This window comes from Puma concolor, chromosome B2, assembly GCF_028749965.1.
Source record: "Puma concolor isolate L17-30 chromosome B2, mPumCon1.1.hap2, whole genome shotgun sequence".
Taxonomy (NCBI): domain Eukaryota; kingdom Metazoa; phylum Chordata; class Mammalia; order Carnivora; family Felidae; genus Puma; species Puma concolor.
In genome coordinates this window covers 120,132,899-120,155,227 of record NC_141671.1, presented here as the reverse complement: position 1 = coordinate 120,155,227, position 22,329 = coordinate 120,132,899, and the positions used below count along the sequence as shown (strand labels likewise).

General features: G+C 38.8%; 1 protein-coding gene across 25 annotated transcripts in view; it reads left to right on the top strand.

The window, feature by feature from the left end:
• The window catches only part of EPB41L2 (erythrocyte membrane protein band 4.1 like 2), a 221,547-nt gene that overhangs the window by 124,379 nt on the left and 74,839 nt on the right, over nucleotides 1-22,329 (top strand). For 24 of the 25 annotated variants that reach the window (XM_086707848.1, XM_086707847.1, XM_086707845.1 and 21 more), the window contains one exon: nucleotides 9,792-9,896. The exons of the other annotated variant lie outside the window; for it this stretch is intronic. In XM_086707848.1, coding sequence (XP_086563974.1) covers nucleotides 9,792-9,896 — 105 coding nt within the window. The remainder of the gene's footprint in view (nucleotides 1-9,791; nucleotides 9,897-22,329) is intronic. 25 annotated transcript variants of the gene reach the window in all.

Genomic DNA, 22,329 nt, shown 5'->3' with positions numbered 1-22,329 from the left:
AGGTACTTGTACTGGTATTTTAAGTGCACATAGTAAAACAAAATGTCTATATTTTCTGCTTGGTTAACAAATGTATACTTATAGTCCTTTCATGAAATAGAATTCAAATTGTTTATAAAAAAGTCAAAACAATGATAATAGGAGGAAGTTGCCTTCCTGGATGATACTGAGTGCTAATGTTTATGGATATCACAAGTAGGAATTGTGTTCTTCAAAAGAAATTCAGGAAATCAGACTGAAAAGTTAAATAGGTTAAACTCTGCAACCTTAGTTTTCTCATTTGTGAAATGAGACTGGATGAAATAAGTGTGAAAGCTCTTTAATCATATTTAAAATCAATTAGTTTTAGGGCAGCTCAGAAAGGTCCTGTGATTTCAGCTGCCTTTGAATGAATCCATATAAAGTGCCAAATATTTTATTAAGCATTTTAAATACACCTCATTTAATTATCACTATTATACAGCAAGTGGTTATATTTGATTTTTATTTATTTAATTTTGTTTTATTTTGGGGAGAGAATGAGGGGTCGAGCCGGGTAGGGGCAGAGGCAGAGGGAGAGAGAGAATCGTAAGCAGGTTCAGCATTCAGCACATAGCCTGGCACAGGGCTCAATTTCAGGACCCTCACATTGTGACCTCAGCTGAAATCAAGTGTCGAGCGCTTAACCGAAAGAGCCACCCAGACCCCCCAGAAGTATTTGTATTTGAAAGAGAGGAAACTGAGGCATAGCAAAGTTAAGTAACTTGCCTCGGGTTACCTAGCTCTTAAGAAGTGGGGCTGTTGTTCAAATCCAGGTCACTGGCATTTTACTGCAGTATTTTTCCTCAATACAGTTGAGAATCAGTGATTCTAACGAAAGAGACAGTACACACTGGAATCTGGAGGGGAGAAGGAACAGTTTCAACTGGCATACCACCCCATGTCTTTCCGTGTTACCGTTATGAATTGTGTCTTGGTTCCTTTCCCCTGAATCATGAGCATTATTTGTGGAGTGTGACACAAAGTGATCAGTGTGAAGGCAAAGAGAAGTTGTGAGCCACTGGGTCATACCGCTATGGGCAAGTTTGATTGAAGAGGAGCACTCATAAAGCGTAACCACGTGGAACCCTGAATATGTAGTATTCAACATGAGATAGTCTGATATAGTTTCTTAATGGGAGAAGAAGCGTGTATTTTGTTTGCCTTTTTGAATTAGCTTCCACAAGCGGATCCGTTGTAGGTTTCTTAAGAGTAACTTCTCTGGGTTTTCTGTTAGTTTTCTTACAATCAATCCTTATTCCTTAGCTCCTGTTTCTTTCCCTCTTGTCTTGGTGGCTTTACTATATTTATTATTTTTAAAAAAGAATGTCAAAACCTTTTGAATGTTAATGAATCAGAATAATAAAATACTGGAATAACGTGATTATAGAGTAATGGATTTCATTTTATGTGGCTCGAGATCCGTGGAGTTTTAGTTTGAGAGTTTTAGCACTAATCAACTATTACATCTTTTACATAGGCAAGATGCCTGTTGCCTCTTATTCTCTGTATTGGTTTCAATTAGAATTTTTTTTTTTATAGATTTTATTTTTAAGTAATCTCTGTACCCAGCATGTGGCTTGAACTCACAACCCTGAGATCAAGGGCTACGTGCTCCGCTGTGAGCCAGCCAGTTGCCCCTTCATGGCCCTTCAGTTAGAATTCTGATGAAATACATGTAGACCTCCTCATTCTGTCTTCCATGTCTGAAATTCTTTCATATTTGCCATCTTTCTTTGTTCCATTCTGGTTACGTTTTTCACATCCATCTTGAGGTTCACTGGTTTTCTCTTTAACCGTGCCAAAATCTGCCCATTTGGATTATAATCTATTGTTACAGGTTTTATTTCTAGGTATTCTGTTTGGTTCTTTTCAGAATCTGCTTTTTGATAGTTTATATTTTATAATATTTCTTTAAACATGTAAAACATACTTATTTTGTGTTCTGTATCTGATGATTCCATTATCTACAGTATATGAAGATCTGATTTTGATATTGCATCTAATAATAATAGTGATTGGTTTCTTTGTATGTGTTTTGATTTTTTGATTATATTTGTTGGGATTTTTTTTTTTTGTAAATATCTGGGAATAATCATTTGCTTCAGCCAGACAGCTAGATGCATCCAATTCTGAACCAGTTTAAACCAAATTCTCTTTTTTTGGCATTTTTGAATCAACAAGGTAATGGGTGAACTTTTTTTTTTTTTTAAGTTTAATAAATCATACTAATAGTAATAAAAAATTTTAATGCCATTCTCCAAAATCTGCTTGAGGGCCAGATCATGGTAATCTTTTTTTCCCGCATTTCTTGAGATAAATGGTCTGGAGAACAGTAATTCTGATATGGAGTAAGTTAGTAAGTGTTGTATTAAAATATGACTGTGCTTTATTTAGCCAAATAATTTTGGGGAACATCAGGTTGAATGATGGGAAACAGGTTTTTTTCACCATAGAACTTCCCAGGGTATCTTACATGCAAATAGGAAGCTGCATGCCTAGTAGTTATGTACATTAAGCAGAATTTTCCTTATCCTATTCTCACTCCCCTTCTGGCGGATGTGGGTGTATACATGGGACATCTCATGGGACTAGTGAGACCAATGGAACGTGCTTGGCAACTAGAGGTCTACCTCCTGATACCCTTGGCTTCTGCTGATTGCCTTCTCACTATCTTCACCTCAGTGTTGATACCACTCTGCTGGAGAACTGCGTACATGCGTGCGCGTGCATCTTGTATTTAAACTCCCGAGGGAAGATGCGATTGTATTTGGTTATGCCCAGAGTAAGACATTGTCTTTGAGTAGAGCTGTTTATTGGATGAAGCTATCTCCAGGGCCATCGGCTATGTCCTCTGGACCAGGGAGCTAGTTATCTCTAAAGGCATAGATTCACAGGACTTGGTTTTCCCTTGGGGGATTTCTTTTTTTATTTTTTTCTGTCATTTGACTGTAAAGTTCCCAAGACCATCTATGTCTTATTTATCATTGTTTTCATGATGTCTTAACATAGGAACTAATACGTATTAGATGCTGGATCAGAATATGTTGAGCCTTTTAGCCTGGCAAGCTCTTGCAGTCGTGTGCGAGTGGGACTGTATAACTGGCAGGCAAACTGCATGGCTTGTCTCTTATGGATGGGTTACTTTTTTCATCTTCCTATAGTCTCCAGTGTCACTTGAATAGAAACTGGCCACATCAGACTCTATAAACATCCAAAGGGGAAATTAAGTTCTTCCGAATATGCTGTTTTCTCTGCCTTGAAAGAAATCATTTCCTTTAAGATTCATTTCAGATGCTACAGTCTTTGTAAAGCTGTGGTATTTCTCAGACCCTGTTACTCATCTGTTCTTGGTGTTTCCATAGCACTTTGCACATGCATCTTTTAGTACGTGTCTCACGATATTTTTACATTCTTGCTTTTCCAGCCAGATGTTGAGTTCGTTAAGGGTGGAGATGCTGAATGGAATCTTAATACGTGTATGCAGTTAAGATCTAATCAAGCATTTAAAATCTGTTTCCTAGAGAAGGGAAGGAGAGCATAGCAGAGAAGCAATCTGAGCATCTAGAAGATACTCTGATGTTTGTTAGATGTGGGCTAGTGAAAGAACAGTTTGTGACAGGATTCAGCTGATGGAGGAAGGCACTTGGTTTGGCACTTTGATGTGTACTGTCTCATTGGGTTAACTTGACCCTCACAGTGAGCTGTGGGATACCTAAGACTTCCTTTTATAGTTAAGGAGACTATCTGGTTTGCCTATTGTCTCACTTGTCTAGTAATAGTAAAGTGCCTACAAGGTGTTGATGAGGGAGGGACTAGGTCTGACTCCAGCCCCTGTGTGGATGCCCCTCATTCCCCGCCCCATGCTGCCCAGCACACTGATGCCAAATTGTGGTGGTGAGCTTTGTGGATGTTTTTGCTCTTAATCTTCTAGGGGAATTCTGTCCATGAGAGCACGTTTCTATTTTTGAAATGGAAACCATTGAGAAAGTATGATTTATTAATAAAAATGCACTTTAAGCCAGTGTTGGAATAGGTTTCCTCTTTGAACAGAGGTATGTATTCATAGACATTAGTTGTCTTAAATATTCTTTTGACCCTGCTTTCAAATAGCATTTGTCAATATCAATAGCATTCATACTATCAAATAGTATGAATCTCCTTTTGTTTCTGTTACATTTCTTCATGATGTCTAACGGTTTTAGTAGTTTGCTCATTTGAAAGTAGTTGTCACATATAGCCAGATGTTTTGTAGAAATGGTAAGTTTGGGAAATTTTATCTGGTTAAAGGACAACTTATATTAGCGCTTTTTGAGTTTTTTGGCATCTTTCTAAATAAGAAGATAATTTCTGCTTTACAGTAAATAAAATGTCTTTTGTGAGTCCTTTATTAGAAATGCATAGAGGATGATGTTCAAGTAGATAGATGTGGCAGGAGCTATAGTAGTTTGCTTGCTTTGTTATCTCTGATAAGGAAAGTTCCTAATTTCAAAGTGGGTGCTGAAATTGTAGCTATGGTCAGTCACTGGGAGCCTGAGTAGGTTAAATATCACCTCATTAAAATAAGTATGTTACATATAGTACACCATAATGTTTTTCCAGTTGATTCAAGAAGTATCTTATGACCACCTATTATGATGGGCCATTTTCTACTCACTACAGATTCAGAAGTGAACAATGTTGTTGAAGTTCACGTCAGAGAAAGTGAATTCTATCTTATTTATTACCTTTAAAATACCTTTTATATATATATATATATATATATATATATATATATATATATAAAATACCTTTTATATATATATATAAAATAATATAAATATTATTTTATATATATAATATATATATATTTATATATATATAAATATATATATTATATATATCATTTATATATATAATATATTTTATGTATATATAATATATATAAAAATATATATAAAATATATATATTATATATATATTATATATATTATTTTATATATAATTATATATATTTATAATATATATAATATATATATTATTTATATATATATATTTATATATGAATATATAAATAATATAAATAATATAAATAATATAAATATATATAAATAATATAAATATTATTTATATATATTATATATATTTGTATATATTATATATATATTTATATATATATATAATATATATTTATATATATAATAAATATATATATAAAATAATATAAAAATCTTATTTATTACCTTTAAAATACCTTTTATATATATATATAAAAAATACCTTTTATATATATATATATATATATATATATATATATATATATATAAAATACCTTTATATATATATATATATATATATATATATATATATAAATTACCTTTAAAATCATTGCTGTTATTTGCAACCATATCTCCTCCTGGGCCATGATTTCACTGCACATTTAAGAAAGCCAGCTGTCTGCTTTGCCTTCCCTTCTCCTCATAAAGTTACTGTAAAATACCTCCAAACTCAAAGTTTTAATTATATAGGTTAATAATTGCATGTAGATCAAATAATGAAATTGAGAAGCTTTCATTTTAAAAGCTTAAGCCCAAATCCCATGTAAGTGAAACTAATCACTTTTCATGTTACAAAACTCTCCAGCTTATAACAATAGGAGCCAATATTGATGAAGCACTATGTGCCACATACACTGTTCTAAGCTCTCTCTGTATTACAGTTTTTGGTACTCCAGTCTGTGGTAGATTTTATTCCCTTGTTTCACAGATGTGCAAAGTAAGGCAAATAGAAGTGAAGTATCTTGTCCCTGGTCACATAATTTGTTAGTAATGGAAATGAATGTAAAACTTTGGCATTTGGAATCCAGAGTTCAATACTCTTCCTTAGTATACTCTATTAGTATGTACTTTGAATATACAGACATAGATACACATACGTATTTTAAATGTCCTTAGTACTTTCCTGAATCTGTAGTGATACAATGAAGGTACAGTGCTTGCTGTGTTGAAATAATCTGTGTTGCTTTCACCTTGTTTCCTCTGCTATTTAGTATAATTCTATGTATTCATTTTATTTTTATTTTTTTACTGCTTTCCACTCACAGAGTCTCCCTTAGGATCTCTTGAAGGGCTGATTTAGTGGTCATGAACTCCTTAGTTTTTGTTTGTCTGGGAAAGCCTTTATCTCTCCTATTCTGAATGACCGCCTTGCTGGATAAAGGAGTCTTGGCTGCAGATTTTTCCTATTCAGCACATTGAATGTTTCCTGCCACTCCCTTCTGGCCTGCCAAGTGTCAGTGGACAGGTCTGCTACCACCCTTATGTGTCTACCCTTGTAGGTTAAGGCCTGTTTGTCCCTAACTGCTTTCAGAAGTCTTGATTTTGTATTGTGTTCTTCTATTTTGTCAGTTTGGCTAAGTTTCTGTCTTTTGCGTGTTTTAATAGCTTGTTCTGTGTCCCTTACCTGCGAGCACTATTACATTAAAAAGGCGTCATACACCGTTCAGGGCCTGGCACTTCGGGAAGTGTTTTTGGTGTATGTTGTGTGCACCCTGTTGTTGCGTTTTGGCTGCTCAGTCCCACTGGTCAGTCCTCTGGAAAACTGCTCGCCTGTAGTGGTGGAGTGTTTGGACTTTCAACCAGGTGTGCTTTGATTTGTTCATTGAAGACACCCTGGAAAAAGAAAAAGGTAAGGGGAGGGGCGCCTGGGTGGCGCAGTCGGTTAAGCGTCCGACTTCAGCCAGGTCACGATCTCGCGGTCCGTGAGTTCGAGCCCCGCGGCAGGCTCTGGGCTGATGGCTCGGAGCCTGGAGCCTGTTTCGGATTCTGTGTCTCCCTCTCTCTCTGCCCCTCCCCTGTTCATGCTCTGTCTCTCTCTGTCCCAAAAATAAATAAAAAACGTTGAAAAAAAATAAAAAAAAGAAAAAGGTAAGGGGAATCCTGATCCCATAAAAAGAGAAAAATGAAAGGGGGGGGTGGGGGTCAGAAGACCAAACAGAGAATCAAAAAAACTATAATGCTAAATCCAGAGAAAGAGAAAGGAAAATAAAGGATAGAAAAGGTGTAAAAAGAATGAAAAATGCCTGATTGAACAAATGTACACACACACACGCACGTGCACACACACACACGTATGTATATTTAGTATTAGTATATATAATTCACCAAAAACAAATCCAAAATTATGAGCCTGGTTTCAAAAGAGAAAAAGAGGAGGGTAGAAACAAAAAGACAAAGAAAAATTAAAAAAAAAAACACAGCTATTGGCCCCTGGGGCTGTGGCTGTGCTGGTGGAGGAGAGGCGGTCTGGTATGGTCAGTGTCAATCTTACTTGGGTAGATGTGCAGTTACCAGGCACGGAAGGGCAGGTTTGGTATAAGCGGGTCTCGCCTCCACGGGGGGACTGCCGTGTTGCTCCCTGAAGCCCCACCTTTGGTGATGGGGAGAAAAATGACGACCCCCCCAATCTCTGCTCCCCAGACCAGGTGTCTCAAACCACGCTGTTCAGGCAGCCCTCACAGAATAGGTTGACTTGCCCTACTCCGCTCTCTCCCACGCACTCAGCTGGGATTCAAAACCCAGTGTCTTCAAGGGCCCTGCACCTCACAGAGCCTGCTCTGGGGTAGCGCCACTCTGCCCTGCTGATAAAGGCCTTTGGCTCGGGCCTGCAAAGTCTTTTGTCCCTGGGGGAGGCAATCAACCTTCTTCCCACAGTGCTTGAGGAAAGGGACTGTTCTCTGTGAGGGTGCCCCTGAGATCCTACTGCACCCCAGGGTTGGCTCCTTCTGCCCTCAGGTGCGTGCACAGGGCTCTGGCTTCAGTCTGGAGAAAGTTGTGCACTTTAGAAAGCTCCGAGTTTCAGCTCCTAAGGCTGTTTGCAAAATAGAAACTGGCACTCACCGTATTTCTCGTCCCCCAGTCTGTGGTCTGGAGAGGTTTGCCTCTTGTGCTAACTGGATACTGCAATTTCACAGCCCCTCTCTCTTTCTCTTTCTCTTTAGTCTCTCCACAGAAGGAGTTCCGTACCCTCCATACCCGTGCAAATTTATCTCCCCCAGTTTTCACATACATGCACCTCTGTCCCACCAAGCGGTCTCACTCCACCTGTGGAGATCGTTCTGCCACTGCACAGATTGACTTCCTGGATGTCTCAAGTGATCTGATTACAGCTGTGTTTGAGGGACAAGGAAAATCCTTGTCCCCTTATATCTCTGCCATCTTAGCTCTGCTCCCCTCTTTTTAAAAGAAACATTACTATAAAACATTTAGTAATGAAAGTTCCAGATCCTCCTTTGCATGTCTCTCAGGCATGAGTTTTCCACCTCTGCTCCCACAAAGAGAAGGAAGAAAGGTTAGAGGAGAGAAAAACAGACCCTTGCATTGAGTTTCTGAAGACCGTCTTTTGAAACTCCTTATCAGAGTTGTACTCATTTGAAATTAAAATGTCTTTTATTCCATTTTTGTTCTGTTTTTAAACGTTTATTTATTTGGGGAGAGAGGGAGAGAGAGAATCCCAAGCTCTGCTGTGATCACAGAGCCCAGTGTGGGGCTTGATCTGAGGAACTGTGAGGTCATGATCTAAGCCAAAATCAAGAGTTGGACGCTTAACAAACTGAGCCATCTGGGTGCCCCTCTTATTCCATTTTTAAAGATAAATGTGTGGGATACCTCAGTTTTCCACATAGTGGATTAACTAATAAGTATCTATTTTGATGGCATTAGGACATTCATCTTGAGAATGAAAAAGTCTGACGGCGTGTTCAGTTTTCACTTGTAGTCAGGGGCCAGCTTCTGTCTATGCAGGGGATGGAGGGATGTGTGTGACCTGACCTCGCAGTTTGAGTGTTCCCAGGGGTCTGCGTTTTCATTGGAAATGAGTCACCACTTTGTTTTGCCATTGATTGATTAGACTATGAGTTTTTCTTCAGTGCCTGTCCAAGGCTTTTACATCTCTGGATAGCAGCTTCTTAAACAAAATACATCAAACTACTTAAGACAAAATACACCCTTAGAGACCACTGATTTTATTCTCCTAGTTCCATTCCCTTGTATCTTAAAATATTGTTCTGAAGAATGTCCTGTCATTCTTGAGAAAAAGCATAGCTTGAATTGAAAAATATTTTTTTTTTCTATTCTACAAATTGTGGAACAAAAAAGCCTAAGTACTGATGGGATAAATCATGTTAGGATCCACTGAAGAATAGGGCTAAATGATTTTCCTGGGGGAGTATATTTCACAAATATAATATAAGCCACCTTGAGGAATTTTGAGGGAGGCAGTTTGTACTACTTTATTTTTTAAGTTTACTTATTTTAGAGAGAGAGCACAAGTGGGAGAGGGGCAGAGGGAGAGAGAGAGGGAGACACAGAATCCAAAACAGGCTTCAGGCTCTGAGCTGACAGAGAGCCTGACACAGGGCTCAAACACATAAACTGCGAGATCATGACCTGAGCCCAAGTTGGATGCTTAATCAACTAAGCCACCCAGGTGTCTCTGTTTTTGTACTATTATAAAAATAAGTGAACTCCTAGCATCTTACTTTTTGATTCTGTTTTATATTTTCATAGAGTAGCAAGTAAAGCATTTGATCACGCTTTCATTTTAGAATGTATGCCTTGTGTAGGGAGGAGGAAGGATTCTAAAGTGAAAAGGTTATTAATCATTCTTGTATTATAAGAGATTAGAAAACAAATATATTATGCTAAATAATATTATCTGATGTGAAGTCCTTTATTTGTAGTACTCATGGAATCTTTAGTGCTTGAAAAGTAAAGATGTCATTTCTTTTCCCTCAGAAATGTGCGAAGGGACAAGTGTTATTTGACAAAGTGTGCGAACATCTCAATCTCTTGGAAAAGGACTATTTTGGACTTTTATTTCAGGAAAGCCCTGAACAGAAAGTAAGTGAAATGATTTCAAGTTTGTTTGTTTCTTTTTAGGAAAATACTGTATTTTTTTCCTCAAGTGGTATAAAATTTTAGCTTTAATATTTTGACACATTTTATATTGTAGAAATTTGCTAAATACTAAAACCTTGTATAGAGAGAATCACCTATAACTTTTTGCCACTGTGTGAGTGTATATGCTTTTCCACTAATACTATAAGCAGACAGAATGGGATGTCTCATCCTGTGTTAATTATTAGAGACTAAAAGAACTGATTTAAAATGTTTTATGTTGAATTTTTAGCTCTTGAATTCACCTGTATGCTGGGAGTTAAGCATGCCTAAAACAGGGAAGGAAGCATCTTAGAAGGAACGTACTTACCTGGAGGCTGGGGAGAGAGCGTTTGCCTTGCTGTACAGACTGTGGTGGCCATGTGGAGTGAATGTGTTCCTTGCCCTGTTTTGGATTACTGAGGGCAAAAAAGGAGGTGGTGCCCATCTGGACACAGGTTGGGTAGATATGAGCTGCCAGGACCCAGTGCAAATCTGCCTGACATCAAGTGTGTTGAGATTGCTGTGCTCCAAGAGTTTCCCAAGACACTAAGCAGGAGCATCAGAATCCTTTAAATGCTTAATGCCAATTCCAGGGACCGTCAGGACTTTTCAGTTTCATATGTGAATTAAAGAGAGAGAGATTAATTCATTCTGGCAATTAACCAGAATTAACCTGCAGCCTTCTGTCTTAGTCAATTTAGGCATTTCTAACAAAGTACCATAGAGTGAGTGGTTGCGAAACAACACCGGAAGGCTGGGCAGTCCACGATCAAGATACCAGCAGGTTCTGTGTCTGGTGACGGCCCACTTCTTGGTTCATAAAGGTAGTGCCTTCTGTAACCTCACATGGCAGAAGGGACAGGCAGCTCTCTGAGCCTCTTTTATAAGGATGCTACTCCCATCCATGAGGGTTCCACCTTCATGATCTCATCACCTCCTAAAGGCCCCACCTCCAAATACTATCACATTGGGGATTAGGTTTCAAGGTATGAGTGGGGGAGGGGAGGACAAACATTCAGTCTCTAGCACTTTCCTCATTGTCAAGAAAGGACTGTTCCTTCTCTACTTCACTTTGACTAATGGTAGAGAAGATACTTGAGTGTAGGAGTGAAGAGTAAAGGTTTGGTCCTCTGGCACCCTAGAGCGAAGCCCTCTCAAGTCTGTTAGATTGTGCCTGTGGACAGACTCACTGTGATCATTCTGTCTGAGGATGCCCGGAGCGTTTGGTCACAGTCAAAGGAGGTACTTTCCAGCATCTGACATTTTACGTCACAGTCAATAGAACACAACATAGTAGATGAACATAGGCTGTGAAGTTATTTGCCCACATGCTGTCATTGTTTTATGTCCTGGTAATGAAATACAGGGTACTAAGGGTGATAATTATCTATAAATTAAAGTTTCTCAGTTGGCTTAGTTTTTAAAGTCTTGATACCTAATTGGTTTAATTCCACATTTAAGCCAAAGACTATTAAATTGGATGCCTGCCTACAGAATAGTATGTGAGTATTCTTACTAGAATTCTGTTTAGAATACTTTTTTCAGAAGTAATAACAAATTAGATATTCAACTAAATAAACTAGTTGCTCTTTTTAGACTTGAAATTAAAAGTGGTCTTGATAATGTTTCCAACCATGGGCCTTCTGCTGGTCCGCAAAGCTATAAAAGAGAAAGTGATGGGAATTGGCTATCATTATCCACTTTTTCTGAGACTACATATGGGGAGATTCATAAAAGCATTTAAGCCGTGTGGAAAAAGGGAAACCATTTAGCATGTTGTAAAATATGCAGAAAAACACGTTCTGTTAGTAGAAACAGGATATGCTACATAAAGACATCTGGTATGTCTGCAACACTAGATTTACATAAGAAAGAGTGGTATTTAGCTAGGATTCACTAGTTTTTATTTTTACAACTTCCAATATATGTGTCTAATCCATATCTTTGACCTGAATCTTTGACTCCTATTTAGCTGCCTACTGGACACTGCACTGCAGTCCATTGTCTCCAAGCAAGCTGGCATCTGCCCCTTAAACTTCATCTGTTCCCTGAAGAGTTAGGTAGAGATTCCTTCCACCTCCTTCCACCTCCTTCCATTGCTTATCAGTCAAAAAGCTCTGTCTTTTCTACCCACTAACATCCTTCTCTTGGTTCTCTCTGTCCACAGTTTTGCTTTGGTTTAGGTCCCTGTCCTCTCTTGCTTTGACCATTTTGTTAGCCTCCTATGTGGATTAACTGCCTGGCCCCAGGCCCCTATGGTGATGCTTCCTTCACACTGCTGCTAGATTGAGTTCTCTGAAGTGCACATTGGATCTTGGCTCTCCCTGGCGTAACACCATTTACTGGATACAACCTAATCCTCTTAGTATGGCTTACAAGGCTCCACTTTCGTTTCATTTTCCAGTAACCTCTCACATACGGTCTGGATTCAGTCCACACCAGATTTCTCTCCTAACAGGAGCCTTGTTGGTCCATACTATATCTGCTTGAACATATTATTCTTTACCTTTGGAATGCCCTTCCCATTCTTTTTTGTATCTGAGTGCCTACTTAACATTTAAGTATCCTGCCCTATGAGAGTTTCCTTGACCATTTACTACCACCATCCCTCCAGCTCCCAACTCAAGGGGAGTTGATGTTTCTTCCATCTGTTATCTAGACATTGAGCACAAACCTTATTTATATCAGTCTTTCTTACTGTTACTCTAGGAACTTCTTGAGGGCAGAGACCATACTTTTTTATCTTTGTGGCCTCCGTCTATCTAGACATTAACAAATATCTATTAAATAGTGACTTTGTGCCATCTCACACCCATTAGCGTGGCCACCAGCAAGAAAACAAAAGAAGAGTTAGTGAGGATATGAAAAAATTGGAATCCTTGAGCACTGGTGGTGGGAATGTAAAATGGTGCAGCTATAATGGAAAATAGTACAGAGGTTACTCAAAATATTAGAAATTATATCATCTAACAATCCCACTTCTGGGTGTATATCCAAAAGTATTGAAAGTAGCATCTTGAAGAGATATTTGCACACACATGTTCATTGTGACATTACTCACAACAGCCAAGAGGTGGAAGCAATCCAGTGTCCATCAGTGAATGAATTGGATAAACAAAACGTTGTCCATACAAAATGTGGTGAATGGAATATTATTGAGCCTTAAAGAAGGAAATCCTGTCACAGGAGGAAGCTAGAGGACATTATATTAAGTGAAATAAACCAGTCACGAAAGGACAAGCACTGTGATTCCACTTAAGTGAAGTATCCATAATCAAGTTCATGGAAACAAAAAGTAGAATGGTGTTGCCAGGGACTGGGGCACAGGGAAAATGGGGAGCAATCATTCAATGGGAATAGAGTTTCAGTTTTATAAAATGAAAGTATTTCAGAATCTGTTGTATAGCATTGCTCAACTGTATACTAAAAAATGGTTAAGATGGTAAACTTTAGGTTAAAAAAAAAAAATTACCTGTGTGCAAAGCAGTGGTACTCCTGTGAATCTAGCAGTAAACAGTTAAGACAAAGACCCTGCCTTCACGATGTCCCCACTTACGTTCCAGTTGAGGAGACCGTGAAAAACTGAGTTAAACAGTTACTAAAATTTGATTACTGCTCTATAGGAGAGCATATTGACGCTGAGATGGCTAGGAGAGAGAATGCTGTTTAAGGAGAGACATAAAGTGGGTGGGCTTGGGCTGTGAGAGGGACAGGGAGGAGAGGGGCATGACGGCACTGCTCACCCAAAACAGGAAGTGGCCTCAGGTGAAATTGTGGTTGAGAACGACAAGTAAATGATTGAAGACCGATTGAGGAAAGAGGTAGAATCAATCAGCTGACTGGGTGTGAGGGATGACCCAACACTAATAAGAGGGTCTGGATTCTTGGATGGATGGAAGTGCCATGTAGTGAGTTGGGGAGGGCCCATTGTGGGATGGCAGGGCGTATCATGAGTATCATGTTGACTTTAGGTCAGATAACAGCTTTTAGAAGAACAAGTAAGTTAATATATGCCTTGAAGAATGGCTGCTAGCTTGGAGCAGGCATTCCAGGTGGAATCCATCTCAATAATAAAGTGTGCAGTGGGGCAGTTTTATTTCTGGATGGAAATATCATATTCATATTGAGGCTTGTAGTTAAGCATACTTATTTATAACTTCATTTTTAAAAGAATCCAAGGTGGCTTTTATCATAAAACATGTTCCGAGTAAAATAGACGTGACTATTAATAGGTAATCATTCTGGGATTCTCACAATGCACCAGGCTGTGTTCGAGCACTTTACAATTGTTGTCTCCTGTAGTTTTGAGAACAACCCCAAAAGGTTGGTATTATGAACCACACTTTGTAAACACAGAAAGACAAGGCATAGAGAAGTTAAATAATTCACCCAAGGTCACCTAGCCAATGAATATTAACAGTATGGTTCAAAACTGGGTAAACTAGGAAGGAAAAAAAATAGAAAATGCAACAATTTTTAACTCTCTGTCAAGGCATAAAAATGGGTATGCTATTTTATAGCTATCATGACTGGAAAAATGGAAGAATATCATCTTGCCTTGGAGGGATTTTTCATCTTACGCAATTCTAAAAGACATCCTGCAAGACTTCATGTATGGGTTGTTGAAGGATACTGTGGACTACGTTCCCAGTGTGAATTCTCCAGTTGATGTTTCTGTAATGGTGTCAATAAATTTAAGGGTGACCCGACTTACTGATAGTGATTCTGTGAGATTCCTTGGCAGTGCTTCCTTAAAGGAACTTTTCCCTTCTTGGCAGAATCACCTGGGAGATGAATTTCCAACTAAGAATTTCATTTTTCTCCTGTCCAGTCTTATGTACTGTTCACTACACACATGTACCCACATGTGCCCCTCCCCCTTCCCCCCCACCATTTAGGCTCCCTCTTCCCTGATTAAAAATGGTGCTATCACTGTTTATAAATGGGATATTGCAGGATGTCTTGTGCTGTGTTAAGTAGATGGGATACGTCCTGTCCTTCACGTACTTTGGGACAGAAAATAGATTAACTTTTTGGTCAGTGTCTTAGTCCATTTGGGCTGCTATCACAAACTGTCAGAGACTGGATGGCTTATCAAAACAGGAATTTTTCACATTTCTGGAGGGTTGGAAGTTCAGGATCAGGGCCTCAGCAGATTTAGTATCTGGTAAGGATCTGCTTCCTGGTTCATAAACCATGCCTTCTTGATGCGTCCTTACATGGTGGAAAGGATGAGGGAATTCTCTGGAGCCTCTTTTGTAAGGGTGCTAATCCCAATATGAGGGTTCCACTCTCATGACCCAATTACCCCCAGAGGCCCACCTGTTAGTACCATCACATTGGACACTAGGATTTCAACATAGGAATTTTAGGGGGACACAAACCTTCTGACCATAGCAGTCAGGCTAATATTACCCAAGTAGATACACTTCTAGTAATCTCAGTTCCATGACACAACTTAACATACCCTGTCCTAAATACCAGCTGGACATTTATTAGTAACTAGATAGAGGACACTTTTAAGTTTTATTACCCAACAAGGGCCTGTGATATGAAAATTTTAAATTGTTGTGTAAGGGCAAATCTATAAACTTTAGAAATGATATTAGTCCTTTAATATTAACATTCTATTATAGAAAATGAGAATTGTGACAAATACTCCGAATGTGGACAGGTAAGGGACATCCTGCACAGAAGAAAAGTAATCTCTCCAGCATGAATGAGGATGGTGTGTGGGAGCAATTTCAAGTTGCTTGACAGGGCTGGGGGATGTGGCAGTTTCAGAGTCTCTGTATAGGAGGGACCTGTGAGTGATTGGCAAGTTACAAGGAGTTGTTGGGAGGGCTCCTGGGTGGCTCCGTTGGTTAAGTGTCCAACTCTTTATCTCCGCTTAGGTCTTGATCTCAGGGTGGTAAGTTTGAGCCCTGTGTTAGGCTCCCATGCCTGGTGTGGAACTTGCTTAAGAAAAGTTGGGTACTTGTCTTGAAGCTGTGTTTTCTCAGCAAGCAGTGTTTTAACTTACATCATGGGTTAATTTGGGGTGGCTGTGGAGAGTGTTGGCGATCATGGGAAAGCTAGGCAAAGAACATTTTTTGGAAAGCCTTGTATCTTGTGCTAAGGAATCTAGATATTCTGATGTGAAGGGTTTTTCTAAAGAAAGTGACATGGTCAGATTTGCATTTCAGAAAGAATAACCTGTTCGTGTTGTGAACAGAGATCATAGGTGACTGAGACTGGAGGCAGAAGAAGGTCCATCATCTAGTCCAGGGATGGTGGAAACTAGGGCAATGACATTAGGAGTGAAGACGAAGGGCAGAGGTACTGAGTAGGTAATGTCTGTAGGACTTTGTGACTCCTCATCTCTGTGGCATAAAGGCAATGGGGGGGGGGGTTGGGGTTAAGTTCCACATTTGGGGCTTGGGGAGCTGGGGAGCTGGTTGGAGATTCTTACATGGGGACTTTGGAGGAGGAGTAGCAGTTTGGGGTTGGAAGCAGAGAGGAAATCTCATTTTCATTTTTCTAAGTTGGAAGTGCATGTAGGTTGTTGGCTAGATGATGATTAGGGATCAGGGAGTGGGTGAGGGCTGAGGAAAGTTAACAGTAAAGAATGTGAGAGTGAGCATAAACTAGTGTTTAAGGAAGGCTGGCTTTGAAGAGGACAGATGGGAGAATGATACAACAGGATATAGACCAGCACAGTCCAATAGAACTTTTCATGACGATGAGATGTTCTAGACCTGCTCTATCTAATATGGCAGCCACTAGCCACAGATGGCTATTGATCCCTTGAAATATGGCTGGTGTGACAGAAGAAGTGAAGTGGAATTTTATTCAGTTGTACAAATTTAAATTTAAGTAGCCTCTTATGACTGGTGGCTATTATGTATGACAGCACAGAGTGTTTACTAAGGATTTTGGGGGTTGACTGATTTGCTTGGATGGAAAGAATTTCGACTTTGGCTGTGGGAATGTCCAAGGAGAGGGTGCGGTTGGAGCGAGAGGAAAAGGAATGATGATGGAAACTCCTGAAGTGGAAAAGAGAAAGAGGATAAGCTTTGAATAAAGAGGGCAGCCTCATCCCCTGAGTCTGCAAAAAGGAAGACCAGGAGTGGTGTATCTGTAAGTTAATCTTAGTTAAGCGAAGTGCAGCCTCAAAGCTCTGAGAAATAGAGGGTGAAATCGTCTGCTAAGAGTGACTAGGGGGTAGCACTGGGGACCCAGAGAGGCAGACTACTAAGGGCAAGTATGTGGATTGCTGTTGACAGTCCAGCCGAAATTGGAGATCATACAATTGTGATGGCAACAGAATACATCGGTGTTTTTCTCTAATTGCCATCTGCACCCTGGGTCTAATAGTGGAGAACTGGAGTATCATAGCGGTTCCCAGTTGGGTGTGTTCACAATGGTGATGGTAAGAGGGACAGAAGATCTAGAAAACTAGAGATGCTGCTGAGATGGTAATCCAGCTGCTTATTCACCAGAGACCCAGGAAGGAACATAACTGAGGCTGAAATGGGCTAGTAGGTTGGGAGAAGATGGCTGGGGGCCAAAGGATGAAAGTCCAAGGAAGCTGAAGATTAGGTACTGTGAGAATTAATGGGTAGAAAACTTAGCAGGAGAGGAAAGGGTTGTATCTGAGAATGGGATGATGAAATCTAATGAGGGTGGAGGACACTGTGTAATGAGAAGACCTAGTGTTCAGGATGAGAAGGTATGGCTGGAGTTGAGGAGAGTCTCAGGTCATTGAGGCAGAGAATATTAGTATAAGGTTAAGTGTGGAGGGGTTCTATATCTCTTAATTCCTTATTTTCCTTTGCAGTTTCTCTTATGAAGTGGGGATGAAAATGCTCATATAATAATTAGGCACACACTTCTATCTAGGCTTTAACCAAAGAACATAAGAAGAATAAACAACTGGCTGTGCTTTCTGAAATTTCTAACCTCTCAGAAAATTTAACGCTTACATGTAATTGGCAGTATACCTAATTATTCATGTATAATCTGATTTGCTTTCATGACTTTTATATTTTTTATTCATTCTCACGTAGACAAAACCCAGTCCTCAAGACATCTAGGCAAAAGGACTCTTATTTTTCTAATATAGACTTGAATGGTGTCCTAATTTTTTCCCCGAAGAATGTTATTACCATTGTATCAGCTTGGCTTAATCAGTCCTATTGTGTTTGAAACCCACGTAGTTTCAACAATAGGATACTATGGCGTACAGGAATTTAAGCTGCTGGCTTTTTCATGCTGAATATTATCTCTATTTATAGAAGTTTCAATCACTTATTTCAACATATTATAAACTGAAGGCGAGGTAAAGCTATGGTTATTTGTATAAAAATTTTCCATGGAGAAAAAATCTAAACTCTCCTTTGATTTTAGTGTAGTACTTTCTCGTGGTTGAGATCTTGAGTTGGAAGCTTTTCAATTTACTCTAAGTATGAAAATCTATCATTATTACTGTTAGAACTTTTTAATGTCTCTTGAAGTTTTATGTAAACTTTACTATGGAAAATGCCATTAAAAATATGTGGAATCAAGCAACATATTACTCGTTTATGTATGGAATTTCAAGTCCATATAGTTCTTGTATTCATGTCTAACTGGAACCATCATTAAGGGTTTTGGACCCTCTTTAAAGAGAAAAACATTGTCTTGAATTTTTGATGTTAATAGAGTTTGGCATCTAGCCCAGGGATTGTTATTTTGCTTCAAGCCATATTGAAAGAGGAGCTTGTTAGAAGTGTAGTTGATATCCACAGCTAACTTTATGAAAATTGATTAAAGTGTCTGTCTGATAGCCTGTCCATTTCCCTCCGGAAAACAGAACTAAAAACTCAAATACGCTGTTTGTCATATATAAACTATTCTTTAATAAAATTCTGTATTCAGTCCAGTTGTACGTTCTCGTACCACAGACAAGAGTTGAATCACATTCTCCCAGGTGCGTAGTGAACATTTTGCTCTAATGTAGAAAGCCTGGAACTTTCCTGCTAATGCCAGCATTAGGGCAGTGTTCTATTAGACCTCATTTAGGCAGAGGTATAATAAAGGGGACCTGCTTCAGCACTATAAATTCCTAAGAGAAAAGTGAAGATCTTAGGTAAGCTTATGCTTTTAACATTTGGTAATGCAGGGTCGGATGAATTTAACTTCTCTCACCTGGCCAAGTTGACAACCACCAAAAGTGAGGAAGGCACAGCTAAGCATTTGGAAAAAAACTTCTGTGATCTTCGCATCCAGCCTGAAAGGGTATTAGGCGAGATGGATGGCTTTTTTTGGGGGGGGAAGGGACTCGGAGACAGATTTTGTGACAGTATCCTGGGTCATTATCTAGGTCTGTGGTGCTCAGTGGCCTGCGGCCCAGACGACCACACCCTTGGACTGCTTGTGGGCTGCTGCTGGTTGATGGGCCTGGCTGTTCCTCTTTGTCGGGTGAAAGTGGTTAGCACCTTGGTGGAATGACGACTGTAGGTCTTGGCATTATTTGATACAGCTGTTTAGTGTGATGGGGTAGAGAAAGAAATACTTACATGTAGGCACATGGAAGCCACCATCTGCTAGGGCTTTCTACAGGAGGCTGTAGAATGTTTATAAAATAGAAATAAAAATAGAATATTTAGCCAGTGAAGGCTGGGCATCTACCTGTTAAGCCAGTTGACAGACTTGAAAAATGTCTCTGTGCATCTGACTTTTAGGAAGAGACATTGAAAGAAATCTAGGGCTATACTACTCCAAGGGTGCCCCCAGCACTGGCACTACCTGGAAGATTGTTAAAAAGGAAAATTCCAGGTCCATACTATAGAACTTACCGAATTGTAGTCTGCAGTTTGACTAGATCTTCAGGTGATTCAGGAAAACCTTTTAAGGTTTGAGAAGTGCTGATCTAGGAGATCAAATATCCTTTTGAGGTGACAGGATGGTAGAAGTTTGGAATGTAGCAAAAGCCAGTGGCTCACATTTGAGAAGTGTGCCAACAACCATAGTCACTTAGGCAGGAGTTGAGCCATTCCCGTTATACAAGGACTTTTGGACCATATAGTCTCTGAGGATTTTCTTAACACCAGCATCCTATGAATCTAAATATAATAATTCTTAATCAGGGTTTTATATTTTCCTAGATGTTTTTGTTGTTAGAGGAGAATTGAAACTCATCTTTATTTAACCCTTTTTCTGGTAACAGGTATTGAAAATGTCTAGAAAAGACTTTTCACTCGGGGGCGGTTAGGTGGCTCAGTTGATAAAGTGTCTGACTCTTGGTTTTGGCTCAGGTGATGATCTCGTGGTTTGAGAGTTTGAGCTCTACATCGGGCTCTGTGCTGGCAGCATGGAGCCTGCTTGGGATTCTTTTTCTCCCTCTTTCTCTGCCCCTCCCCTGCTCGTGCTCTCTCTCAAAGTAAATAAATCAGTATTAAAAGAAAAATGTGTCCAGATATTTGCTTTGCTACTTAGTTAAATTTCTATAATCTTCTAATGCAGGTTTTTGTTCTTAACCTTTTTTGTGTCATTAATTCCTTTGGCTGTCTAATGAATTCTTTGGGCTGCTTCTCAGAATAATGATTTAACTATATAATAAAATGCAGAGGCCTATAGAGGAAGTCAAGAAATAAACAATATTCTGAAAATATTAAATTTGGGATGGTCACCAATATCTAACTATAGTGGAATATGGAAGTATTTTTGATTGCTACAAGTGACAGAGGTAAAGGTAGATATTAACCAGGACTTTTTCTCCCACATTCATAATTGATGGTAATGCTAGATTTCAGTTAGAGGTTAGTGAAAGTAAAGATGTTACTTTTTTCCCCCAACTGAGTCATAGTCTTCCAGTTTTGTGTTCTAAGATGAGTTGATAATATTCTAGGACCCCATTTTAATTTTAGTTTACTTCTGTTGGAAGCCTGTGATAGGATTCCTTGTAATTTTTATTTATTCCTTGGTTTACATGATATTCAGAAAATAAATATCTATATTGGGTGCATACTTTTGGTACAGAGTGGAGGTAAAAAGGGGAAGATGAGGAGAAGGGATACCAAATTGAATGAATGAATGTCCCTGCCCATAAGTGTAGCTGGCAAAGTACTTTACTTTTATTTTTAATAAGCCAAGATACATTTTATTGAAATCCAGTGTGGATTTTAGGTCTTTTTAGTTTTGCATTTGTTATGTGTACCTTACAGTTTTCTAAACACTGAGAAAAATCCTGATCTTGCCTGATTATGAATTGCCTGGAGCTGTCACTTAAAATAGAGATTCTCAGGCCCCCTTCCTGGAGAATGTTTCAGGAGGGTAGTGGGTAAATCTGTGTTAACAAATTTACCAGATGGATTCTTATCAGGCAAAACTTAGTAAAGCTTAGCTAGATAATACTTTGGTCCAAACGCTTCAATGTATGTGTTAGTCATACTGGTAATTATTTTCATGAGAAGGGGTATGTGTTGCCTTTGTTTCCAGGAAGATTCTTCACTGTAGTAGGGTAGCTTTGTAGAAAGGGCAAATATTAGACAATTTTCTTTAAGGAAAGAGGGGTCCGATTTTTATTTCATCTGGCCCATGAATACAGTGTGTCTGATTTGTTAACTTTTTGTGGGTAGTAACATTCATATAAATAGTAACTTATTTAATATATATAACACCCCACCTTTGGAAATATAAAATTATGTGAAGAAGAGATATATACCCAAAGGTGATAGGCCAGTTTATGACTATAAAAAAGCCCGTGTGTTGAAGGCATTGGGTAAAGTACTTTGCATAAGTACTTCCTCTTCAGGAGGCGGTTGAACAAAGAGTTGAAAAGAGCTACCCTATGAGGGACCGGTTTTGATCCTCCTCTTAGAATTGAGGAATCAGAGGCTTAAGAAAGCGAAGAATGAGCCCAAGGTCACAGACTTGGTGAAAGCCAGAATTTGACTGATAGTTGCAAAGCCTATATATGTGGCAGCCAAAACTTTAAAAACAGTTGGAAATTATGCACCATAATCTATCGTGTGTGTGCGCGTGCGCGCACATGAGTGCGTGCGTGCATACGCACATTCTCGCATGCATTTACGTCATTCTCTGGTGTCTTTTTCCCTCCTTTTGTGTTTGTTTCTTGATCCATCTGGCACTCCTCAAGTGTCAAAACTGAGAAGTGTACTTTTATTTGTTATCTGTTTATACGTTATATATTTATTTTTTTGTAATTGATAACGCAGATAATAGACTTGTATTTCTTTTAAAAGTCATATTGTCATTTTTTTTTTTTTTACTTATGAATTTATTACTCTAGGCAATAAAGTTATATCCCATTCAGGATCATAACCATTCAAATAAAAACAAATCTGATAAAAATACTGTAACTTGTGGTCTTTTTAAAAATTTTTTTTAACGTTTATTTATTTTTGAGACA